General features: G+C 61.2%; 1 protein-coding gene across 4 annotated transcripts in view; it reads right to left on the minus strand.

Moving 5' to 3' along the window:
- GSE1 (Gse1 coiled-coil protein) overlaps positions 1–21130 on the minus strand; it is a 108306-nt gene that overhangs the window by 47226 nt on the left and 39950 nt on the right. Inside the window, exon 1 of one of the 4 annotated variants that reach the window (XM_058034227.1) lies at positions 20826–20878. The exons of 2 other annotated variants lie outside the window; for them this stretch is intronic. Coding sequence is in view for 1 of the 2 variants with exons in the window: in XM_058034224.1 (XP_057890207.1) it covers positions 1591–1633 (43 nt within the window). In the remaining variant the exon portion in view is untranslated. Of the gene's footprint in view, positions 1–1590; positions 1713–20825; positions 20879–21130 lie in introns of those variants that run through there. One more of the 4 variants, XM_058034224.1, reaches the window with a different exon arrangement.

A 21130-nucleotide genomic window follows, 5' to 3' on the forward strand; every position in this document is an offset into this window, starting at 1 on the left:
ACCCTTGGTGGGCAGGGATGTGGAATGTGGGATGTGGCAGAGCTGGGGAGGCCGGTGGTCCCTGCACAGAGCACACCCTGCCACCAGCTGCCTGATCTGGGGCTGTCACCGTGCTCACAATGGGGTGGGAAGGAGGGTGCACCCCAATGGAATGGGCACTACGATGGAGGGGCAAGGTGGCAATGCAGAAGCTGGCAGGGGAGCACAGGGCATCCCATCCCCACTGGGCAGGGAGCACTGGGGTCCCCAGCCCATCGATCCTCCCCAATTAAGGGAGGCCTGGGGGTCTGCGTGGCTCCTCACAGCATCTGCGACCTCTGTCCCTGGGCTGGGGTTCAGCTGGCCCTGACGGGTCTTTGGGGACTCATTGCCATGGGGGACAGGTAAGGACTGAGGGGACAGAGCCTGTCTGGCCACCCCTGCCCCAGGCCAGACAGCTGCCACCAGGAATTGTCCCCCTATTCCTCCTCCTTTGGCTGCCTCCCACCCACAGCCCCCATCCCACCCCACAGCTCCCACCACACCAGAACCTCCAGGTTGTGCCAGCCTCAGTTTCCCTAACAGCATCACAACAGGATCTGGCTACCTGAGAACACTTCAGACGTGAGGCTGCAGCCTGGCACCTCCAGGACATGTTACACCTGGGGAAAGCAAGGGAACACAGCAGGCCAGGGACTCATGACCTCCTCAGTGGCACAGCCCTGGGGACAAGTGAGCACCTCCATGTCATGATGCCAGGAAGGAGAAAAATCAGCATTTTTTGCTCCCAAGTTTGGCTGGGTGACTGCTCAGCAGTGAGGCCACTCCCCTGTGTCTCCCCTTGGCACCCCACAAGTGGCATTTAGGAGGGGAGGTGTGCTAAGATGGGGAAATGATGGCGAAACAGGGAGTCCCCTGATGCTGGTCCCTCATGGCCCAGCAGCAAAGGGAGGTAGGGCAGGAAGGCACACAGGGCCCCCACAACACCAACTGAGCCCCCTGCCCAGCCCCAAGGCCTCCCAGCACCCGCACAGCTCCAGCCTCCCCAGTTTCGGCCTTCCCAGTGCTCCCGCCAGTTCCAGCGTCTCTCCCCCTCCCCACAGTGGCTCCCGAGCAAATTTCAACCAGCCTCATCTGGCATCTGAGGGATTTGGGATTTGTTTAAGCTCTTTTCACCCGCCGGACTTTAATCGGCGCGTTTGCCTGACCTCCAGCCCCGGCGCAACCCCGGCTGTGCCGGCGCTGCCGCCTGAGGGTCCCGGCTCGGGGCGATTCCCAGCGCCACAGCCCAGGGCTGCCCCCAGGATAGCTGGGATTAGCTATCAAATAACTTTGCATTTAAACCCTTTTTAACAGGGCTGCAGGTCGGCGGGGCAAGGGCAGAGGTTAAGCCTGGCCGCGGTCGGGCGCTGACCCCGCGGCCGGGGACGCCGGAGAGGGGTCGGGGCGGCACGCGGGGCCTGGGGGTGTGGGACCCTCGCCCCGGCCATGCCACCCACCCACCTCCCCTTGCACGGTGGGGCCAGGGAGGGGACGGCTCGTGGGGACATCACAGTGTCCCCACAGGAGGGGTGTCCCCACAGCCCCAGCCTCGCCACCCCCGTCACTTACTGAGGCTCTGCAGCAAAGACGACCAGCTCTTCATCTCCAGCATGGCGAGGGTCCCGTGCCCCCCTGCCCAGGCTGGCGCTCAGGCTGCTGGGGGGGCCCAGGAGCGGTCCCACAGCCCGGCAGAGGGAGGCACGGCCCTGGTGCTGAGCCGCCGGCGGGTGACAGCGACCATTTTATTGCCTTTTAACTCTGCCTGCGCGGCTCCGGCGCGCTCATCCTCCCCCTCCCCGCCGCCCAGGCTGGTCCTGAGTTGGGGAGCTTTGCTTTTCCCTCCCTTCCCTCCTCCTCCCTCCTTGCACTTGATAGCAGCCTTGTCAAGCCCGCCGAGCTGTGCTGACCCCTGCCCTGGCGCTGCTAATTAAGGCGGCACAGTGACAGCCCCAGTGCCTCGCCAGAGCGCCGCGGCACGGCTGCTCCTAATTGGAGATGCTTTTGAGCTCTCAAAAACCACCCAGTTGGGGCTGGGGGATCCTAGGGGGGTCCTGCACCCATGCCAGGGGGTGGTGCTGCAGGGGGAAGCATCCTGGATATTGAGATCCCAGAAATTAGTGAGAGGCTGATGTAAAATTGGATAAAAAGACCGTGAAGTCAGGAGGAAAGTGGGACTGGGATGGATGAAGGGGAGCAATTCCCTCAGGAACGTCCCCCGCATGAGGGGCACCTCATGCTGGGGCCTCCTGAGGTATTTTTGGGTGGTGAGGAGTGAGGGCAGCGGGCATGGCAGGGAGCCAGGACACGGGGCTGTATCTCCCTGCAGCAGAGCAGGGGCTGGCAGGGGTATCAGCCGGGACACCTGGCTCCTGTCGCTGTCCCTACCCCTCTGCTGAGAGCCTGAACACCCTGGGGAGCTCCAAGGGGCACGCCAGCACCCACCCAGCCCCGGGGCCGTGTCCCCTGGGCCGTGCCAGCAGCCTGACGGATCCATTGTGTCGTGACAGACGAGCTGCTTTATCACAGCGAGGCAGCCAGCGCCAGCCGTCAGGCTGACCCCGCCGGCGGGCTGAGGAGAAACAGAAGAGGGCTTGTATCATCCGGGGGTCAGAGGGCACGCAGGCAGCCAGCCCCCCCTGCAATCCCAAATTCCTGGCATGCACGCCCGGGCAGGCAGCTGCGTGCGGCCCCGGAGCTGCAGGTGGGGGCTGGCAGGGTGTGGGGACAGACACCCCCCCCCCCCCAGCACCCCCAGTGCCTGTGCTGCCATCCCCTTGTAACGTGGGGCTGTGCCCTGAAACTGTCCCCAAGCTGTGGTGTCCTGTCCCATCCCTGAAATGGTGTCCCCAGCTGCCCCATCCCACTGCAGAAGCTGCCACCACAAAGGGACACAGACTGACCCCACAACCACCCCAGTGTCTCCCAAGCCAAACCAGGGGGTCACCACTTTTCCCATGCCACCCCAAAATTCAGTGTCACCTCCATGTCAGGGCTCTGGTGGGATGGGCAGGGTGGGATGGCAACTGCAGCCATGACTCACATGGAATTAATTGGAAATCACATCCCCAAGGCTGGAGCGATGTCCCAGCACAGGGAGATGGGGATGTTTGGTAGGACCCCACTCCCTGCTCCCAGCAGCAGGAGTTTTGGGCAAGGACTAAGCAATGCTGCTCCCCCCAAAACTGTTCCCAAGACTCACATCCCTCTGGGATCAATCCCACTGGGCTGACATCCCTGGCATCAGGCACAGCCAAGCTGTGGGGGCATGATGGTGCCAACCACCTGGGTCAGAGCCTGTCTTTGCCCCCTCACCCTGGCACTGGGGGGCTGTGTGGGCCAGTGGGGAGTAAATCCCCCCTGGAACCTCTCTGAGCTCCCCATGCCTTCCTCCCCTCCCTTCCAGCAGCCTTTGTGCCGCCGCCGAGCCGGCACCTCCGGGGTGGATGCATTAAGGCAGCACAAAGCAGAGCCGAGAGGCATTTCGGGTGCAATTTTCCCTGCTCCATTATTGACAAACAAGCTGCTTTGTGCAGGTGATGCCGAGGCCAGCGCAGCAGCTGGGACACTGTGCCACGCTGTGCCATGCTGTGCCACGCCGTGCCAGCTGGACAGCCCCACTCCTGCCCCACAGCCAGCCACGCTGCCCTCCCATCCAGATCCATGTCACTCCTGAAAACCAAGGGGGAAGGAAGAGGCAGGGGGAGCGCTCTGGGATGAGCAGCGGTGCCCAGGCAGGCACTGGCATCGCTGCCGGGCAGCCCCTTTCCCCCGGCCGGGGCGGATGGGCACAGCGTGCGGCGAGTCTGTCGTTAGCGCCGTGCCAAACCCAAAGTGGCTGCTTCGGAACGGCAATCCAATAAAAGTGCTACTTGTCTATTTATCATCCTCAGGGCTTTTTATCACAGTGCAGATGGCTGCTACCTTCGCAAGGCACAGCAGTGTGCTGGCACGCGCCCGCCGCACAGAAGCTCGGGCGCCGCGGAGTCTGTGCGTACACCTGCGAGGAGCCGGCGGCCGCCTGCTCCAGAGAAGCCGGCCGGGAGCCGGGCAGCGCCGCCTGCCAGCGCCACAGCACCCCAGGACACGCCAGCTCCCCGCCTGGGTGGTGTTTGCACCGGGCACTGGCACCAGGGATGGGCGTTGGAACGGGGTACATGCGCTGGGGATGTCCAGCGGGTGTTGGCACTGATCATTTGCACAAGGTGTTTGCATGGCGCATTTGCATCAGGGTTGGGCGCTGGGCATTGGCACTGGGCATTCCTCATCCCTGGGAGTGTTTAAGATCAGGTTGAACAGGGCTTGGAGCAACATGGTCCAGTGTAAGGTGTCCCTGCCCACAGCAGGGGGTTCAAACAAAGAGATCTTTAAAGTCTCTTCCAACTCAAACCATTCCACGATTCCATGATCTGCACCAGGGATGTTCACGAGGTGTTGGCACAGGGCTGTTGCAGCGGGCACGCTCACTGGGCACTGGCAGCGGGCATTTGCACTGGGGGTTACTAGCGGGCGTTCCACTGGGCACCCGCAGCCTGTCATTACCTGGCTGGGCAGGCTGTGGGCAGCGGCAGCAGCGGGCACAGGGCGGTGGGTGGGAGCCGCTGGAGCAGGTGATTAAAGCTGTATTAAGTGTCTGTCTGCGCGCGGGAGAAAACACACCTAATTATCCACCGGGAGGGAGGAGCGGCCCCGATCGCAATCGCGTAATGAAGTGGAACGCAGGGCCAGGCCTGGCGCGGGCGGTAATTAAAAGGCAGCAAAGCCAGAATTGCAACGGTGGCAGGCAGCGGGCAGGGTCCCAACCCAGAGCCTCTGATTTCCATGGGAATCCCTCCTCAGGGAGCCCACTCACATCCCCACCCCAGCGCATCACCCCGTGCACCGCGGCCTCGAGCCCCACCTGGTTGTGCCAAACCCCCCCTGCACGGCCCAACACCGGCGCACTCCAGCAAAGCCACCCGGGTGCCAGGACGCGGTGCCAGCGCCCCTGCCCTGCCCGCGGGCGCCGGGCAGGCACCGCCGTGGCACCGTTGCATGGGCGTCGAGCGCGGCCCGCTGCGCAGAGGCGATGCCGGGACACGGAGGGCCGGCGCCGGGGGAGCAGGCGGCGGCGAGGCGGCAGGGGCGGCCGGGCCCCACCTTTCTCTTGCAGCAGAGCCAAAGCCGCCAACCCACGCCAGCGCTCCTCGAGCGGGTCCGGCGGGTCAGGAGCGCCCCGGGGAGACGCCGTGTCGCCCTGCCTGTGCCCGGCGTCCGCAGCACCGCTGCAGGGACCCCACGCCCGCGCCTCGCCCCCGGCCCGGCTGCCCCAGCCGGTTGGGAAGCGGCCGGGCTTGCCCGGGAATGCCGCTTGCATCAGCCCCGGCCTGGCTGGCACCGCTGGCAGGCGGGGACGTGCAGTGCCGGCAGGCAGCACGGCGGGGTCAGGCCCTGGAGAGGCGCAGCGGGGTTAGGGCATCCCTGGCGACACCACAGGGATGCCCACATCCTTGGGGTGGTGGCACAGGGGACACTCAGAGGGGCAGTGACCACCCATATCATCTCCCTGTCATTCCAACTACGGTGCAGGACTCACGGCCTCATCCATGGCATGGTGACAACCTCCACTACAACGTGTGGCACGGTGGCAGGCAGTGAGGACACAGGAAGACATCCCCTCCTTCTCCTCATCCTGCCTTTTTCTCCTTCTAATGCTTTTTTCCCTCCAAGCTCTCCAGAACAAAGTACACACTCTACCTCTTCAAACCCACCACCATCTGTCCGTCCGTCTGAGCGCCGCAGCCCCGCCGCTCCGAGCGGCCGCCTCCGAGCAGATGGTGACAGGGGAAGGACAAGCCGCTGCCACACAGGGCCTCGACGGCGGCGGGTCACAGCGGCTCCATCGGCCCTGACCTCCTCATCCTCCCCGGCACGGTAATTACCCAGCAAACAGCCCGCACCGGGTCATTGTGCCGGACACCAACAAAGGGCGGCCGACGGCGGGACCTCCCGACCCCTGCCAGCCCCTGGCGACCCCGCCACCCCTGCCCTCCGCCAAAAGAGCAATAAATCAAAGAGATGGGACAGGGACAGGCTGGCAGGCAGGGAAGGGGATGGGGACTCGCTCCCCACCAGCACCTGGGTGATGAGCCCTGACTGCTCCACAGCCCCCCTGGATTAGTGAAGCCACGCAAAGCATGGTTGCCATCCCCCTCCCCGGCAGAGGGGACAAGTCCCTGCTGCCCTTGGGGACACACGCAGGCTGTGCGTGCTCCCAGGCTGAGTGCAGAGGAGCGAGGGATGCTTCCTCCCCCTCCAGCCTCCGGTCACAGCCAGTTAATGGGGAATTTCATGGGTGCGGCACAGCGGAGCGCGGCCGGGAACATGCCGGAGCCATCTGCTCGCAGGACCTGGGGCTGTCGAGCCGCCCTGACCTCGGCAAGGCAAACAATTTGCAGGAGCAGATGTCGCACCCTCCCTTCCCCGTGGGGCTGAGGGTGTGTCACCCCGCGGGCTTGGCACCCCCACAAACCCCCTGGCACCTCGGGGTGGTCCCTTGCATTGAGCTGGGGGCACAACCAGAGAGCAAAGGCACATTGCAGAGACCTGGGAATCTCACTGCAGGAGTGACACCCCCCAAAATATGGGGCCTTTGGGAATCTGGGCAGAGAGGATGCTTCCTGCTCCCTCCTGGCACCCCGGGCACCACAGTCAGGTGCCACCTCACAGGCTGTCACCCCCCTGTGCCCGCTGGTACAGATTCAGAGAGCTGGCTGTGCCCACAGAGCTCATACCCTGCAACCCTCCTGCCACGGCGGCAGCGTGCCAGGCACAAAGGTGCCTGGCTCTGTCAGCACCCGCAGGTAGCACGGCATGGCACGGGGGTAAAGGTGCAGGTGTGGCTGCTCCGGCAGCAGATGCCAGCCGGATCCAGGCTGGTTTCCCGCAGGTCCCCGGGAGTGGCTAGCACCGGTGTCTTTCGGACTGATTAAAATTCATTCTGCATGATTTAGGACCTAATCTCGGTGAAACTCCACAGCGCTTTATTAATAGCGCATTAGTGGATAATTCATGCGTTCGGATGAAAAATCAGCCCGTGTTATTCTCCGGGAGGGGGGGGCACGCTGGGGGGGGGGACACGGGCACGGGGAGGGGGGCACCCCACTCACCCAGCCTCCCGCACCTCCCCGCCGCCGCCGCATCCCGGCGAGGCAGCAGCCCTTCTGACAACTGCCACCACTCATTAATCTTGACGAGTTTTCTGCTGAATATTCTTCCACAGGCTTTCAAACCGTTCACTAATTGCAATTAATCACTTACCGAAACAGATGTCAGGAACAATGGAATTGGGAAGTCTGGAGGCTTGATAAAGCTGTCAGAGGAGCGCGCTCGTGTGGCAGCGGGTGCCAAAAGGCGCTGGCAACACCTTCCCCTAGCCATGTGCTGGGGGGACCCGGTGACCCCGTCCTGCCCGCGCGGCATCTGTCCACCCTGGAGAGGGAAAACGCACAGAGAGGGGGCACAGGGGGGCTCTGTGTCCCCGCCAGCGCGTGGCATGGGGATGTGAGATGTGGTTTTTGGTGGTGGGAGTGGCACACCTGCAGGGAATACCACGGATGCCATCGGCACAGCTTCCCCCTGACACCGGGGCAGGCTGGGGCTCTGCTCTCCATCAGGAAAGCCGCACGGAGCCCCAGCGGGGCGTCACGTCCGCCGTGCCTCGCGCAGGCGACGGCACGTTCCCCGTCCCTGCCAGACGCCGCTTTAGCACCAGCAGGGATCCAACAGCCTTCCCCCGGCAGGCGCGCCACGCTGTTTACCCATCACACATGAAAGGTGCCGAGCTGACAGCTCCAGGGATGGGAGAGAGCTCCAGGAGACACTGACGGGGCCAAGGTGCCCAAGTGCCTTCGCCTCCTGCCCTTGGAGACCCCAAGGGCCACCCCACAGGTGACCCCAGCAAAGGGCAGCCCCCGGGCTTCTGTTCCCCTGCAGCTTTACCAGCTGCAGCTCTGCACACCCCCACACCTCAGCTGCTCCCCCAGCTTGAAGACATCCTTTGGGAACAAGGTGGGGACAGGCTGGGAGAGGGAACACTTTCCCAGTCCCCCACGAGGCAGAGGATGCTGCACAGCCTGAGGCCACCAAGCGCAATTAGCCCCGAGTCCCCCAACCACTGTGGGGACACTGCTGTGGGGACACCCACACCTCCCCAGCAGGCAGAGCCCAGGGGATTGGAGCATCCTCGCGTGAGCCCAGCCCGGGGCTCGCGACCGGCGCGGCCTCGACACATGTTACGATAAATATTCCGCACAGACACCGTTCCATATGTATGATCCGGTGGGGTGATGATTTTTCTACTGATCACTGGAAGTGACAGCTGTGCGGAGAGCAGGAGAAACAAAGGCACCGACTGCTCTCCCCGTTACACTCTGCTAGCGACATGATGGTGTGACACGGAGCGGCAGCATCTGGTGGCACCGGGACTGGCAACCAGGACGGGACGCCTGTTAGCGCCCGCCACAAAGGGGTGGCCACAGGGGTGGGGTGGAAATAAGGATGGGGTGGCAGAGGATCTTTATTTCCAATAGGGTGGAAATAAAGATGGAGTGTCAATGGGGACAAGGTGACAATAAGGATAGAGTGGCAGTGATCATGGGAACGAGGTGACCATAGGACGAGGGTGGAAATAAGGACAGAGTGGCCATGGTGGCCATGGAGATGGAGTGGAAATATGGATGGGGTGGCAATGGGGATGGGGTGGTGAAGGAAACAGGGTGGAAATAAAGATGGAGTGTCAATGGACAAGGTGACAATAAGGATAGGGTGGCAGTGATCATGGGAATGAGGTGACCGTAGGATAAGAGTAGAAATAAGGATGAAGTGGCAGTGGGGAATGGGCAGCCATGGAGATGGAGTGGAAATATGGATGGGGTGGCAATGGGGACAGGAATAGACACAGGTTAGCAATGGGTGCTGGGTAGCAATGAAGATGGGACAGCAATGAGTATGAGGTGAAAAGAAGGATGGGGTGGCAACACGGTGACAATGGGAATGGGGTAGCAGAGGGTGACAATGGCAATGGGGTAGCCATGGCCATAGGATGGAAATAAGGATGGAGTGGCAATGGCAACAGGGTGGCAATGGGGACAGGATGGCAACGGGAATGGGGTGGAAATATGGAAAAGCATCAGGGTGGATGGGACGTCAATGGGAGTAGGGCAGAAATAAGGATGGGGTGGCCATGGGGGTGGCTCCCATCAGCCCCCTCATGTCCCACACTAGCAGCCAGCCCCTCCATCCTGCCCTCCTGCCACGGCAGTGCCCGGCCCAGGCAGGGTCAATATTTGCATTTGATTTGCAAGCGTTTCCTCCCCCCAGATAACGGCAGGGCTGCCACAGGTACAGCAGGGAGAACGCTGGGCTGGGTTAATTATTAGTGAACATGCAAATTCCCCCTCCACGAGATAACAATAAACACCGTGATTTCAGTGAGATAAACAGGGCTTTAAATTTCCAGCAGCCTTTACTGGTGTAAAAATAAGCGTCCCTTATTTATTTAGCTCCTTTGAGAAACCACATCAGTCCCCAAACACAGTCTTTTACTGTCAAGCTACAGTAGAAGCCTTTATAGGCGGCGAAGATCCTGACAGCTACCCCTAGCACAACCATCTTTTATTCATGCTCATAATATAAACTGTATTGCCTCAGAAACAAAAGGATTTAACTCGCTGCTGGCCGGGTGGCAGCGGCCAAGCCGAGGTCCCTGCTGGGGGCACGTGGTTGGGATGGCTTTGCTCTGACATCCCACATCTCTTCATCCCTCAGGATGCCTCCTCCTAGGGGCAGCGCTGAGACAGACCCCTGCTCTGATGCATCAGCATATCCAGGGATAAAATAAGCCAAAATAACAATCTCCCCCCAACCTGGAGCCATTAGGCAAAGCCTCCGTGCTCTGCGGTTCCGAATCCCACCCTGCCTGCACACACGCAGGAAGAGCAGCGGTTACAAGAGTGGTTCGTATTTAATAATGCAATTTATATTCCACTCTCAACATAAACTATTGTAAAGGCACACTAATGTAAAAATACATCTGGCTTGTCAATAGTTTATCTTCTGGATCTGCATCTAAATCCCTGGGCATTCTTGACTTATGGCTGCACCAGTGTCTAATGAATAAAAAGGTGCAAATTATAGGCCTTGCTTTAATGCTCATCATAAAATTAGATGATAGTTGCAAAAGCTGCATTCTCCTGCCCACAGTGCAGCAATGGTAAGCTATAAATAAAGTGTATTTAATGTATCCCAGCGCTGCACAGAGCCAGGAAACAGTATGTTACTGCACAGCCTTCAATGGATCCGCCACCAGTTCAATGAAGTGATAACTGATCCATCATGTGAATTTATGTTAACTGTCTGCTCGCAAAGTCACGGCCCCAGCACTGTAAATAGCCCACAATCCTTCCAGCCCAGCCTGCCTGCCAATAAACCTGTCACCGGCAGCCTGGGAGCAGCCACCTTAGGACACCGCAGACAAACCATTACAGCTTGGGTTTCCTCCTGGCTTTTCCATTGCTGCCGTGCCTTGGTTTGCCCACAGCCCAGCACCCCCCTCCTCGGGGCTTCCCAGCCCCGTGAGATGCTTTTCCACCTCCCTGGAGCTGTCACATCAGGGATGCAGGAAGCCCAGATGGGATCTGGGGGGCTGGCGGGGCTGTGGGTGGGATGGCTCCTGTGCTGGTGACAGGCAAATGATGGGAAGGGGGGGACAGGATGGAAGTGGAGCCCCTCCAGTTCCTGCTGCAGGGCGGGATGCAGAGGCAGGAGGGATGGTGGGAACAACTGACTGGATGGGGACAGAAATGTAATTGCATCATGACTGGAAAGCATCCTCCTCTGGCAAAGATGTGTGTCCCAGGGAAGGAGACATCCCTGGGAGGAAGTTCCCGGGAAAATGTGGTCACCAGGAAGGAGATGTTCCTAAAAATGTGGTCCCCAGGGAGGAGACATTCTCAGGAGGATGCTCTCAAGATGACTTTGGGAAGGAGGTGTCCTTGGGAAAATGTCATCCCCTGGAATGAAACATCCACAGCAAAGATGTCCCTGGTAAGGTGTCCCAGGGAAGATGATGTCCTGGGGAAGGACACATCCCCAGGCAGAGCATGACCCTGAGAAAATGTGGTCCGTGGGAAGGAGATGTCTTTGGGAAGGAGATGTCTTTGGGAAGGAGATGTCTTTGGGAAGGAGATGTGCTCAGGAAGAAGATATCCCTGCAAGGAGATGTCCCCAGCAAGGGGACGTCGCTGGGAAGGTGTCATCCACAGGGAAGAAGATGTCCCTGGGAAGATATCATCTCCTGGAAGGAGGCATCCCCCACAAAGATGTCCCTAGGAAGGTGTCTTCCACAGGGAGGCGTCTCTGGGAAGAAGATGTCTCTGGGAAGATATCATCTCCTGGAAGGAGGCATCCCCCACAAGGATGTCCCTGGGAAGGTGTCATCCACAGGGAGGCGTCTCTGGAAAAGTGTCAGGAAGAAGATGTCCCTGGGAAGATGTGACACTCAGGAGGGAGATGTGTCTGAGAAGATGTCTCCAGGAAGACACAGTCCTGAGGAAGGTGCTCCCAGGAAGCAGATATATTTGGGAAGGAGACGTCCCCAGGAAGGAGACATCCCAGGGAAGATGCCATCCCCTGCAAGGTGACCTCCCTGGCATGGGTGTCCTGGGGCAGGCGTCACCTGCAGGGATGTGTCACTGGGAAGAAGATGTCCTTAGGATGGAGGTATCTCCCCTCAAACAGCCCAAACCCATGGAGCCCCAGCAGTGAGAGACACAGTGATCCTTGGGGACCAAGGTGGCACCCGGAAGGGCAAGGGGACACCGTGCCCACAGGAAGCAGCACTTGCCACCACCCATCCCTCATTAACGCGGTGCTGAGCAGCCCCTAATAATAGCAACAGTAAATTCTCCTACCCAATTCGGGTCCATTTCTATAAATAATGTAGAATCTTTTTATTTACTGACAGGTTGTAAAAGTATCAGTGAGAATAATGTGAAATCAGGAGCTGCTGAATAATTCATGGCAGCAGCTCCGCTCTCCCCGTCCCCGCGCTCCCCTGGCCCCGGCGTTTACACGACAGCACCTTGTGCCTGGGTTTATCTCATAAAAACCAGGACTAACGACCTGGCACTAATTCTTTATCAACAGGGACTTTTACAGCGAGGGGAGGAGGAAGGAAATAGAAAGAAATAAAAATAACCCTGGGTGCACTCTATAAAAAATGCATGGGCCCATGTCCTCGCCTCTGCACGGAGCCAGCCATCCCCAGCTCCTCCCACCTGCAACTCCCCACAGACCCCACAGCCTCTCCAAAAATTAATATTAATTAGCAGCACCCACAGCCCCACACTGGCATCATCCTGGGGTAGCAAGTGCAGGAAGAGTGGCACAACCCTGCTGGGACACGGGGACACCAGCACGACCCATGGGAACAGCAGGAGGACTGATGGAGAGACTGGCAGGACCCATGGGGACAATGGCAGGAGCTGTGGGGATGATGACAGGCCCATGGGAATGATGGTAGGACACTTGGGGACACCAGTAAGGCCCCTGGGGATGATGGCAGGAGCCATGGGAACACCAGCAAAGCCCACAGGGATGGTGGCAGGACTCAGGGGGACGGTGACAGACCCACGGGGATGGTGACAGAACCCATGGGGACAATGGCATGACCTGTGGGGATGATGACAAGACCCATGGGAATGATGGTAGGACCCATGGGGACACCAGTAAGACCCATGGGGATGGTGGCAGGAGTCATGGGAACACCAGCAAAGCCCACAGGGATGGTGGCAGGACTCAGGGGCACGGTGACAGACCCATGGGGATGGTGGCAGGACCCAAAAGGATGGTGACAGGACCCATAGGGATGGTGACAGGACCCATGGGAGCACTGCCAGGGCCCACAGGGGTAATGGCAGAGTCCATGGGGACAATGGCAGGATGCTCCCTGTCCCCATGCCACCCTCAAGGCTGCCAGCCTGCGACACCAAACCCCTGCTGGGGGCAGATGGGTTAAATTTGGGCAGAAAAAGCTGATCAGTGGGGCAGCTAATCCCTGTAACAGCCTGATCCGGTGTCCCTCATCCCTCCTGCCACCTCAGAGGGCGATGGGGACAGTGGGGACCCCCCTGCAGCTGCCCCCATCCCCTCCCCAGAACAATACCTACCCGCCGCTGTTTTGATGTGCGGCACAAAGCCGGGAGAGCTTTCCATGTAACATGATAAAAGCAAGTCCCCAGCCAGCACAATTATTTGATAATTCTCCCTTAACACCCATCAAATTAAAGCAATGTCCAAGGGCTGCCTGAAGTGGCACTGATAGGTATTAAACTTTAATGAGATTTAATGGCACTGCCCTACTTTTTAAGCGCTCGGGCCTACATTTATGAACATTTAATTTCCCGGGCCCTGACCTCTTTTTTTTTTTTTTTCCCCTTTTCCCCACGGCCCCCCCTGCCTGCCTGGGAGCACAGCTGGATTCTGTTAGCTCTGGCAGCCGCCCCGACCCGGGATGCTCGGGATGCTCGGCCAGCCCTGAGCCCTTGGAAATCTCCAGGCATTGCAGGGTGAGATCTTGACTCCTGCAGGGAGCTGAGCAGGGAGGGGGAAAAGCCAGGGGAGATGCAGATGTGATTCACCAGCAGCAAACACAGCCAAATTTATGGAATGGCTTAATTAATTTGCTCTTGGGATGAAATGACACTGCGGGTCCGAGTGGTTGGAGAGGCTTCATCCTGCTGCAATGAACAATAAGTGTGCCCCCACTGCAAACCCACAGTGCCAGGGCAAATGTGGGGGCTGAGACCCCTCAACGCCCCCAGGGACGGAGCACAGCCCACTGATCCAGTTTATTGCTGCCCTCTAGTGAGTGTGGGACAGCCCAGGCCTGCTGTCACTTGTCCCCCTGGCCACTTGGCCACCTAGCATGCTGTGTCTCAAGTGGGGACAGCTGATGAGATGCTCAGAGCCCTGACAGACAGGGTACCAGGGGGATACCAGGGAGCATCACCTCAGCACCCCAAAATCCCATCAATGCAGCTGCAAGATGGGCACAGACTGGCACCAGTGACACCAGGCATCACCTCCTGCCCCATGGCATGGCTGGGACAGGTTTGATGGGGCTTGGAGCAACCTGGACTAGTGGAAGGTCTCCCCCGTGGCAGGGGGTTGGGATGAGAGGAGCTTTGAGGTCACTTCCAACTCAAACTACCCGGTGATTCTATCCCTGGTGGGACACAGGATGCAGCATTTCCCTACCAACCATGAAGAGGGGCTGCTGGCATGGGTGACCACTCACGGCATGAGGGTTAGAGAAACTGAGGCACACAGCAAGGCAGGCAGGCTTCTGAGCTGGAAATGTCCCTCTCCCGCCTTCCCAGCACCCACCTCGACTGCAGGGAGCCCAGCAGCAGGAATGCAAAGGCAGGGCAATAAAAGGGAGCGTTATCAAGCGCCAGCAGAGCTGACAGCTCAGGGAGGAGAGCAGGGAGGGAGGGAAAGGAACAGAAAGGCAAAAAAAAAAAAAGAAACCCCACGCTTAACCCCGAGATCACTTATCATTCAGGCTGCATCACGCATCCAGAAAGTGCAGACACAAAAATGTAATGTCATAACATTCGCAGTTCAATAACCTTTGCTTCACGAGACGGCTTGAACTGTCAGAGGAGCTGGAAGGTAAATATTTCAGCGCCCAGGCACTGAATGCAAAGGCGTGGGGAGGGGGTCGGCCTCGGCTTCCCCAGCTCGCCTCGACACGTTCAAATATCCCCCGCCATAAATCGCGGCCGGCGCTGGGGAAAGGCCGTGGCGCGGATAAAATACGAGCAGATATAAAGCCAGACACCTTTATTGTTCGGCAAAGTCTTCCAACAAGTTATGAACCCGCAGCTTGACCCTAACCCATCATCTTGTTATACAGCGGAAACAAAGGCAGTGCCGGGAGCCGGGGCTGCAGCGGGGCAGGATGCGGGTGGGAAGGAGGAAAACCCAGCCTGCCTCCTCCACGGGGGATGGTGGGGTGTAATTCATCCCTAAACCCCACATCCACCACGCTGCAGGCTGCCTGTGGGGAGCAGACCCCGCGTCAGCCCCTTGCAAGGAGCCTCCCTGCCAGCTTCAAGGGCACAGAGTTCCCTTGGCCGGGGTTAACGGGAGCAGGACCCAGCAAACACGGGTTAACCAGCGCTGCCATGCGGGCAGGAGGAAGGAGATTGCACAGCCAAGAACCAACGGCTGTGGGGGTTGGCAAACCAGCGGGGGATCCAAAGGGGAGCACAGAGATTTCCCAATGGGGGAAAAAATCCCCTAACAGCACTGGCAAGGTGCTGGCAGCAGGGCTGTGCATGCTAAGGGACAGCATGGCACAGTGGGCAGTGACCTGGTGTCCAAGCATGGCACAGCACGGTGGGCAACAGCAGTGCCAAGCAGCTCGCACATCCCATCCCCTGCACGGCATGGCACAGCACGGTGGGCAACAGCAGCGCCGAGCAGGAGGTGATGCCTTGTGTCGCTGGTGCCAGTCTGTGCCCATCGAGCAGCTTGCACATGCCATCCCCTGCACGGCACACGCTGCAGGGACCTCCCCGCTCCAACTGCGCGGCACAGCTGGGGACAAGCAGAGCCACCTGCCTGCAGCTGGGCCGGCTCTGCCACGGCGCGCCCCGAACGCTGGGGGAGCAGCAGGGGGATCGGGACACCCCAGCGCCAGGCAGGGAGGGCATCAAAGGGGGCACGGCCGCGGTGAGGAACAGTTAAACGGCCCCCGCCCGCACGGGGCGTGCGGCAACAGGCACCATCACACCCTGCCCAAACACCTGCTACCGCCGCGCTGGCACGGGGCGAGCGCCCGCGGCGGGCACGGAGCGGCGGCGGCAGCGGGGAGCACGCCAGGGCCCGCAGCGAGGAGCGGCATGTCTGCGCTTGGCAGCACAACAGAGAGCAGGTGACAAGCGCGCCGGCGGTCGCTTTATTACAGGAAGCGAGCACGCAAGCATCTGACGCCGCGCTGCCCGGAGAGAAAATAAAACACCCCCCTCTCCCCTGCTATTAGCAATCCCTCTGCGGGCGCGGGAGAAGGGCCTCCCGGATGCGGGGCGTGGGTGCCCTGCTGCAAAATGATGGCCCGGTGGCATCACGGCTCAGCCTTCCCCCCTCTGCATCACTCCCAAGGGAGTAAAATTATGTGAGTGTGTGTGTGTGCACAAACATTTTTCCTCGGCAAACACTCCCCGAGACAACAAAATCAGCCGCCCCTGCGCCTGTTCCCGCGCCGCCCCGCTCCTCTGACCCAGCAATTAGAGGCAGGCATTAATATTTAAATATTGCCAGCTCGGGAGAAAGGAAATCAAATAAAACACGCCAGCGTGCCGGCAAGCACATCCAGCTCCTGCTCCATCGCCTCAAAGAGGGTGCACGGCGGCAGGGGGGGTGCTGTGCCACACTGCTGGGGACACCACGCTGCTGGGGACACCAGGGTATTGATGCCACAAGGGGAACCCCCTTGCTGGGCCAAATCGGGGTGAGCAAGGAGACAGCGAGCAAATGGTGGGCAAGCAGCAGTGATGTTGTTTCCTGCTCAGCTGGGGGGTTTCAAAGGAACCCCCACCCCACACCGTCCATGTTTTGGGGTTCCCACTCCCTGCCAGCCACAAAGCAGCCGCCTGCAGGGTGTTGGGGACACACACATCCAGGCTGTACCCCCCCTCCGGGAGTCACCCCCCCCCCCCCGGTGCCGCGGGTGCTCGGAGGCGGCGCTGGCCCAGCAAAGAGGATTTACTGCTCAACGCAAGGGGCTTTAGAGGCAATAACTTTCCCTCCTCTTGACTTAAATGGATTTGAAACTTCAAAAAGGATCGGGGGGGCAGGCTGCCAAGCGGCCGCCCCCAAGGGCTGACCCCGCAGGGGCTGGGGGGGCCGGGGGGGGGCCGTGAGCCCAGCCAGGGCCAACGGCCGCGGCAGATAAGGGCTGGGGGGGCCCAGAAGGGCCCGAGATAAGGCGGCCGCCGTTACAGCGCGGGAGCTCCGCGGCGCTTCCTCCCGCCCCGCGGTGCAACCGCCCGCGGGCACCGGGGCGCTGCGGTGGGGGGACACGGAGGGGACACGGGGCAGCCGGGGCACGGAGCACGAGGCACGGAAAGGGCCGGTTCAAGGGCAATCCCCCTGGCAGCCTGCCCGGGCAGCCGCCGCAGGCCAAGCTCTGTCCCAGCTGCTCCTTCTGGGGGCTGGCGGGGCTGCCCCACAGCCCCTCAGGGTACCCAGCGCCCCACAGGTGGGTGAGGCACCCCAGCATTGCCAGCACACGGCGATGTCCCCACTGGGCTGTGATGGCAGAGGCCATCTGCTGCTGCCCACAGTAAGGCCAGGCCTCACACCCTGAGCTGGTGGCAGTGCCAGGGCTCCGGGACAGAGGTGTGACCCATGGCACCGTGCCCTGATATGGGGGAGACCACCGCCACCTCCCACACGGCTGGCACAGGCACAAACCCCCCAGGAACAGCCCCTCCAGGCCTCAGCCTCCCACGGGCCAGACAGCAGGCTGAGGGAGAGGGCTGCCAACAAACAGAGGAGCAGTGATTAAAACTAACCCCCCCTCCTCAAGCTGCCCCCCAACCTGCACCCCTGTCCCGGCCGCTGGCGTGCCAGCAAGGAATAAACTGTCCTGCGTCCTTCGGCACCCCCCCTGTGCCCCCCGGCAGCCTGGCCCCCCGCCAAAGCCACCATCTCCCCGCTGCAGCTCCCTGCCCTGCAGCCAGCACCGGCCAGAACAGGCCCCGTGTGTGCACACAGCAGCTCAGCCCCGCGGGACGTGCAGGCACACGCACCCCGTGTGCCCCCAGCCAGGGGTCAGCACGCAGAGATTCACACCCACGGTTGTGCAACGCTCACACTCACACACACACACACACACACACACACACAGGGACACACGTGTGTTCAGTGTGCTCACAGCCAGCCCCCCTGCACACTGAGCCCCAGCCGTGGCTGGCCAGCCCTGTGGCACTCCCCGGTGGGTTACACAAACAGGGCGCACACGCAGCCGGGCGCACGCTCGCCTCGCTCACACCCACAAACCACACGGGCTCACCCCGGTGCTGCCGGCGCACGCGCGCCCTTGCAGGAAGAGGCGCTGGCTTCCCGCTGCTTTTTCCCTCCATTAACTCCCTCCCTGGAGCTGGATCCTGCTCGTGGCCCAGCTCTGTGCCCCCAGCCACGGGAGGAGGATGAGGATGGGGATGAAGAGAGCGGGGCACTCACCCCTGCTGCTCCAAGTGCTGGCAGTGGGTGCTTGCCCAAGGCTTGGGGACAGATGCCACCAATGGGGCACTGGATTGACAGATGCCACCCACCCGTTGGGGACTGGCACCCATGCCACCATGCAAAGCAGACACAGGGCACGGTGAGCTGCCAGCCCCAGGGCGAAGGGCACGGCAGGCAGCACAGGCAGGGCTGGAAGAGCCAGGACGGAGCAGGGCAATAAAGGCGGAGGCAGGCGAGACGCCGGGGCCGCGGCATCACCCCGGCACAGGGTGCGGTGCCCGGGCTCCCCGCGTCCCGCTCAGTCAGCAACACGGTCCCTGCCCAGCTCCAGAGCTCCTGGGAGTCCAGAAATATTGGTGGGTAAACTGAGGCACGGCCCCACGCTGCACCCTGTGTGCCTGCATGGAGAGATGGGCAGGCAGCAAGGCAAGGAGAAGGGTCAAGGTCAGGGCCACTCCGTGCCCTGCCAGCCATGGGAAATGACCCCAAGGGTCTCTCTGGAATGTGGGTCATGGGGACTGAGCACCTCAGTTGGCCCCAGACCCTGAGGCCACTGAACCCAGAGGGTCCCATCTCCTCACAACATTCCCCAGCTGGATCCCCAACTCCAAAGCAACCTCCATTTCCCACACCATGGGGTCCCCCAAGGCCAGGGTGACCTCTGTCCACAACATCACAGGGTACCTGAAGCTCGGGGTGACCTCTGTTCCCCCATGATGGGGTACCCCACCACCAGGGTGATCTCCACTCAACACAGTAAAGGCCTCCAAGCCAAAGGCCACTTCCATCCTCCAGGCCACAGGGTCCCCCTGCCTTAGGGTGACCTCCACCCCCCAAACAACAGTGACCCCCGAAGCTCAGGGGGACCACCACCCTCTGTGTCATGGGATCTCCCAACTCTGGGGTGACATCAGTCCGCACACAATGGGGTCCCCAAACTCCAAGGTGACCTCCATCCCCCACATCACAGGGACCCCCGAACCCAGGGCAACATGGGGTCTGTCAACCCCAGGGTGACCTTGGTCTCCCAAACCATGGGTTCCTCCAGACCCAGGCTGACCTCTGTTCCCCTTACAACGGGGTTCCCCAAACCAGGCTGATCTCCATCCCCCATACCACGGCTTCCCCTAAACACAAGGCGACCTCTGCCCCTTACACCATGAGCTCCCCCAACCCCAGGGTGACCTCCATTCACCGACCAACTGTGCCCCCAAATCCCAGGGCGACCTCCACCCGCTATACCATGGGGTCCCCCAAGCCCAGGGTGACCTCCATCCCCCCAGCACGGTCTCTCCGAGCCCCAGGGTGACCTCTGTCCCCCTCACCACAGGGTCCCCCACGCCAGACCCCCCAGCAGAGGGGCTGGGGGGGGATTGCGAGCAGCGGGATCACAGCAGCCCCATCCCACCCCTCCAGCACAACTCCCACCCGCGTTGGGGGGGGCACCCCGCTGCCCCCTCCCCACGGCGCTGCTGGGCTGGGCTGGGGGGGTCACTCACCCGCGGGCCGCGCTGTCCAACGGGGGCTGCGCTCCTCCATGGGCAGGGAGCGGAGCGGAGCGGAGCCGAGCCGTGCCGAGCCTTCCCCCGCCGCTTCCTGCTTCCCTCGGCGCCCGCCCGCCGCCCCGAGAGCCGCACGGCTGGAGCGTGACTCACCGGGGGCCGGGCCGGGCAGGGCAGGGCAGGGCGGCGGGGGCGGGGGCGGCGGGCACCGGCAGCGAGGCACGGGCCGCTCCGAACGCGGGGATGCTGCACGGGGGAGGAACGCACCCACCCGCCCACCCGGGATCCACCGGGGGTTCACCGGGAATGGGGGGTCCCGCGGGGTGGCCGTGCCTCCGCAGCGTGCCAAGAATTTGGGTGATGGGGGTGTCCTGGTCACAGCTCACAGATCCTCCCCAAATGTAAGGATGGGGGGATGCCCGTGCCAGGCACTGATGGGGGCCAGGCCTTTGGCCCCCACCCCAAAACTGCTCCAAGATACCCTGGGCTCTGGGGTGCCAGCGTGGCCCAGCACAGTGGGCACCCAGGGTGGTCCCGAGCCCAAAACCTGTGGAAATATGGGGTGATCCCAGGGCAGCCCCCTTGGGGCACCCCAATGCCCCAGGCACCCCCTGCACTAGGTGTGGGAGAGGGAACAGCACTGTCCCTCCCAGGTGGGTATGGTGGTGGTCACCCCTGTGCCATCCCACCGTCACCTGGGCTTGGGGACACCAGTGACATGAGTGGGGTGGGGCTCAGCCCACTGGCACAGGAGGAAGTTGCCCATCATTCACCGGCCACACCAGTCGGGGCTCCACGGGCCAGACAGGCTCGGCTGGCTCCGACAGGCCAGACCCCCACCTCCCCCGGGCAGGAAGGAGGCTTCCGTGAGGAATCTCATCCTGGCACTGCCAGCCATGAACTGGCATCTCTGCACGACACACAGGCCATGACAGGGACACCCAGCCGTCCCCAAACAAACTGCCACACCACAACACACACACCCCCCCAAATCCCTTCCCGGCTCACCCTTGCCTCTGCATGCCCTCCATCCTCCTCCTCCTCTTCCTCCAAGAGGCCCCAGTGCTGGCCATGCCAGTGCTGCCGTGGTGCTGCTGCTGCCCGCCACCCCCCCAGTCCTCCTCGTGCTCCCCCCCCACCGTCCTCGTGCTTCCCCCCCCCCTCCAACTCCCTTTTCCCGTTCTATTTTAAATTTTTATTGCATTCTTTTTAAAGAATACAGAGGAACAAATGCCCTTATCAGCAATTCTCACAAGGTATAAAGAGCCGCTTTTATCTCTTGCCTTTACTAATCTAGAGCGAGCCAATGCCTG

This window comes from Melospiza georgiana, chromosome 14 (genome assembly GCF_028018845.1).
Source record: "Melospiza georgiana isolate bMelGeo1 chromosome 14, bMelGeo1.pri, whole genome shotgun sequence".
Lineage (NCBI taxonomy): Eukaryota > Metazoa > Chordata > Aves > Passeriformes > Passerellidae > Melospiza > Melospiza georgiana.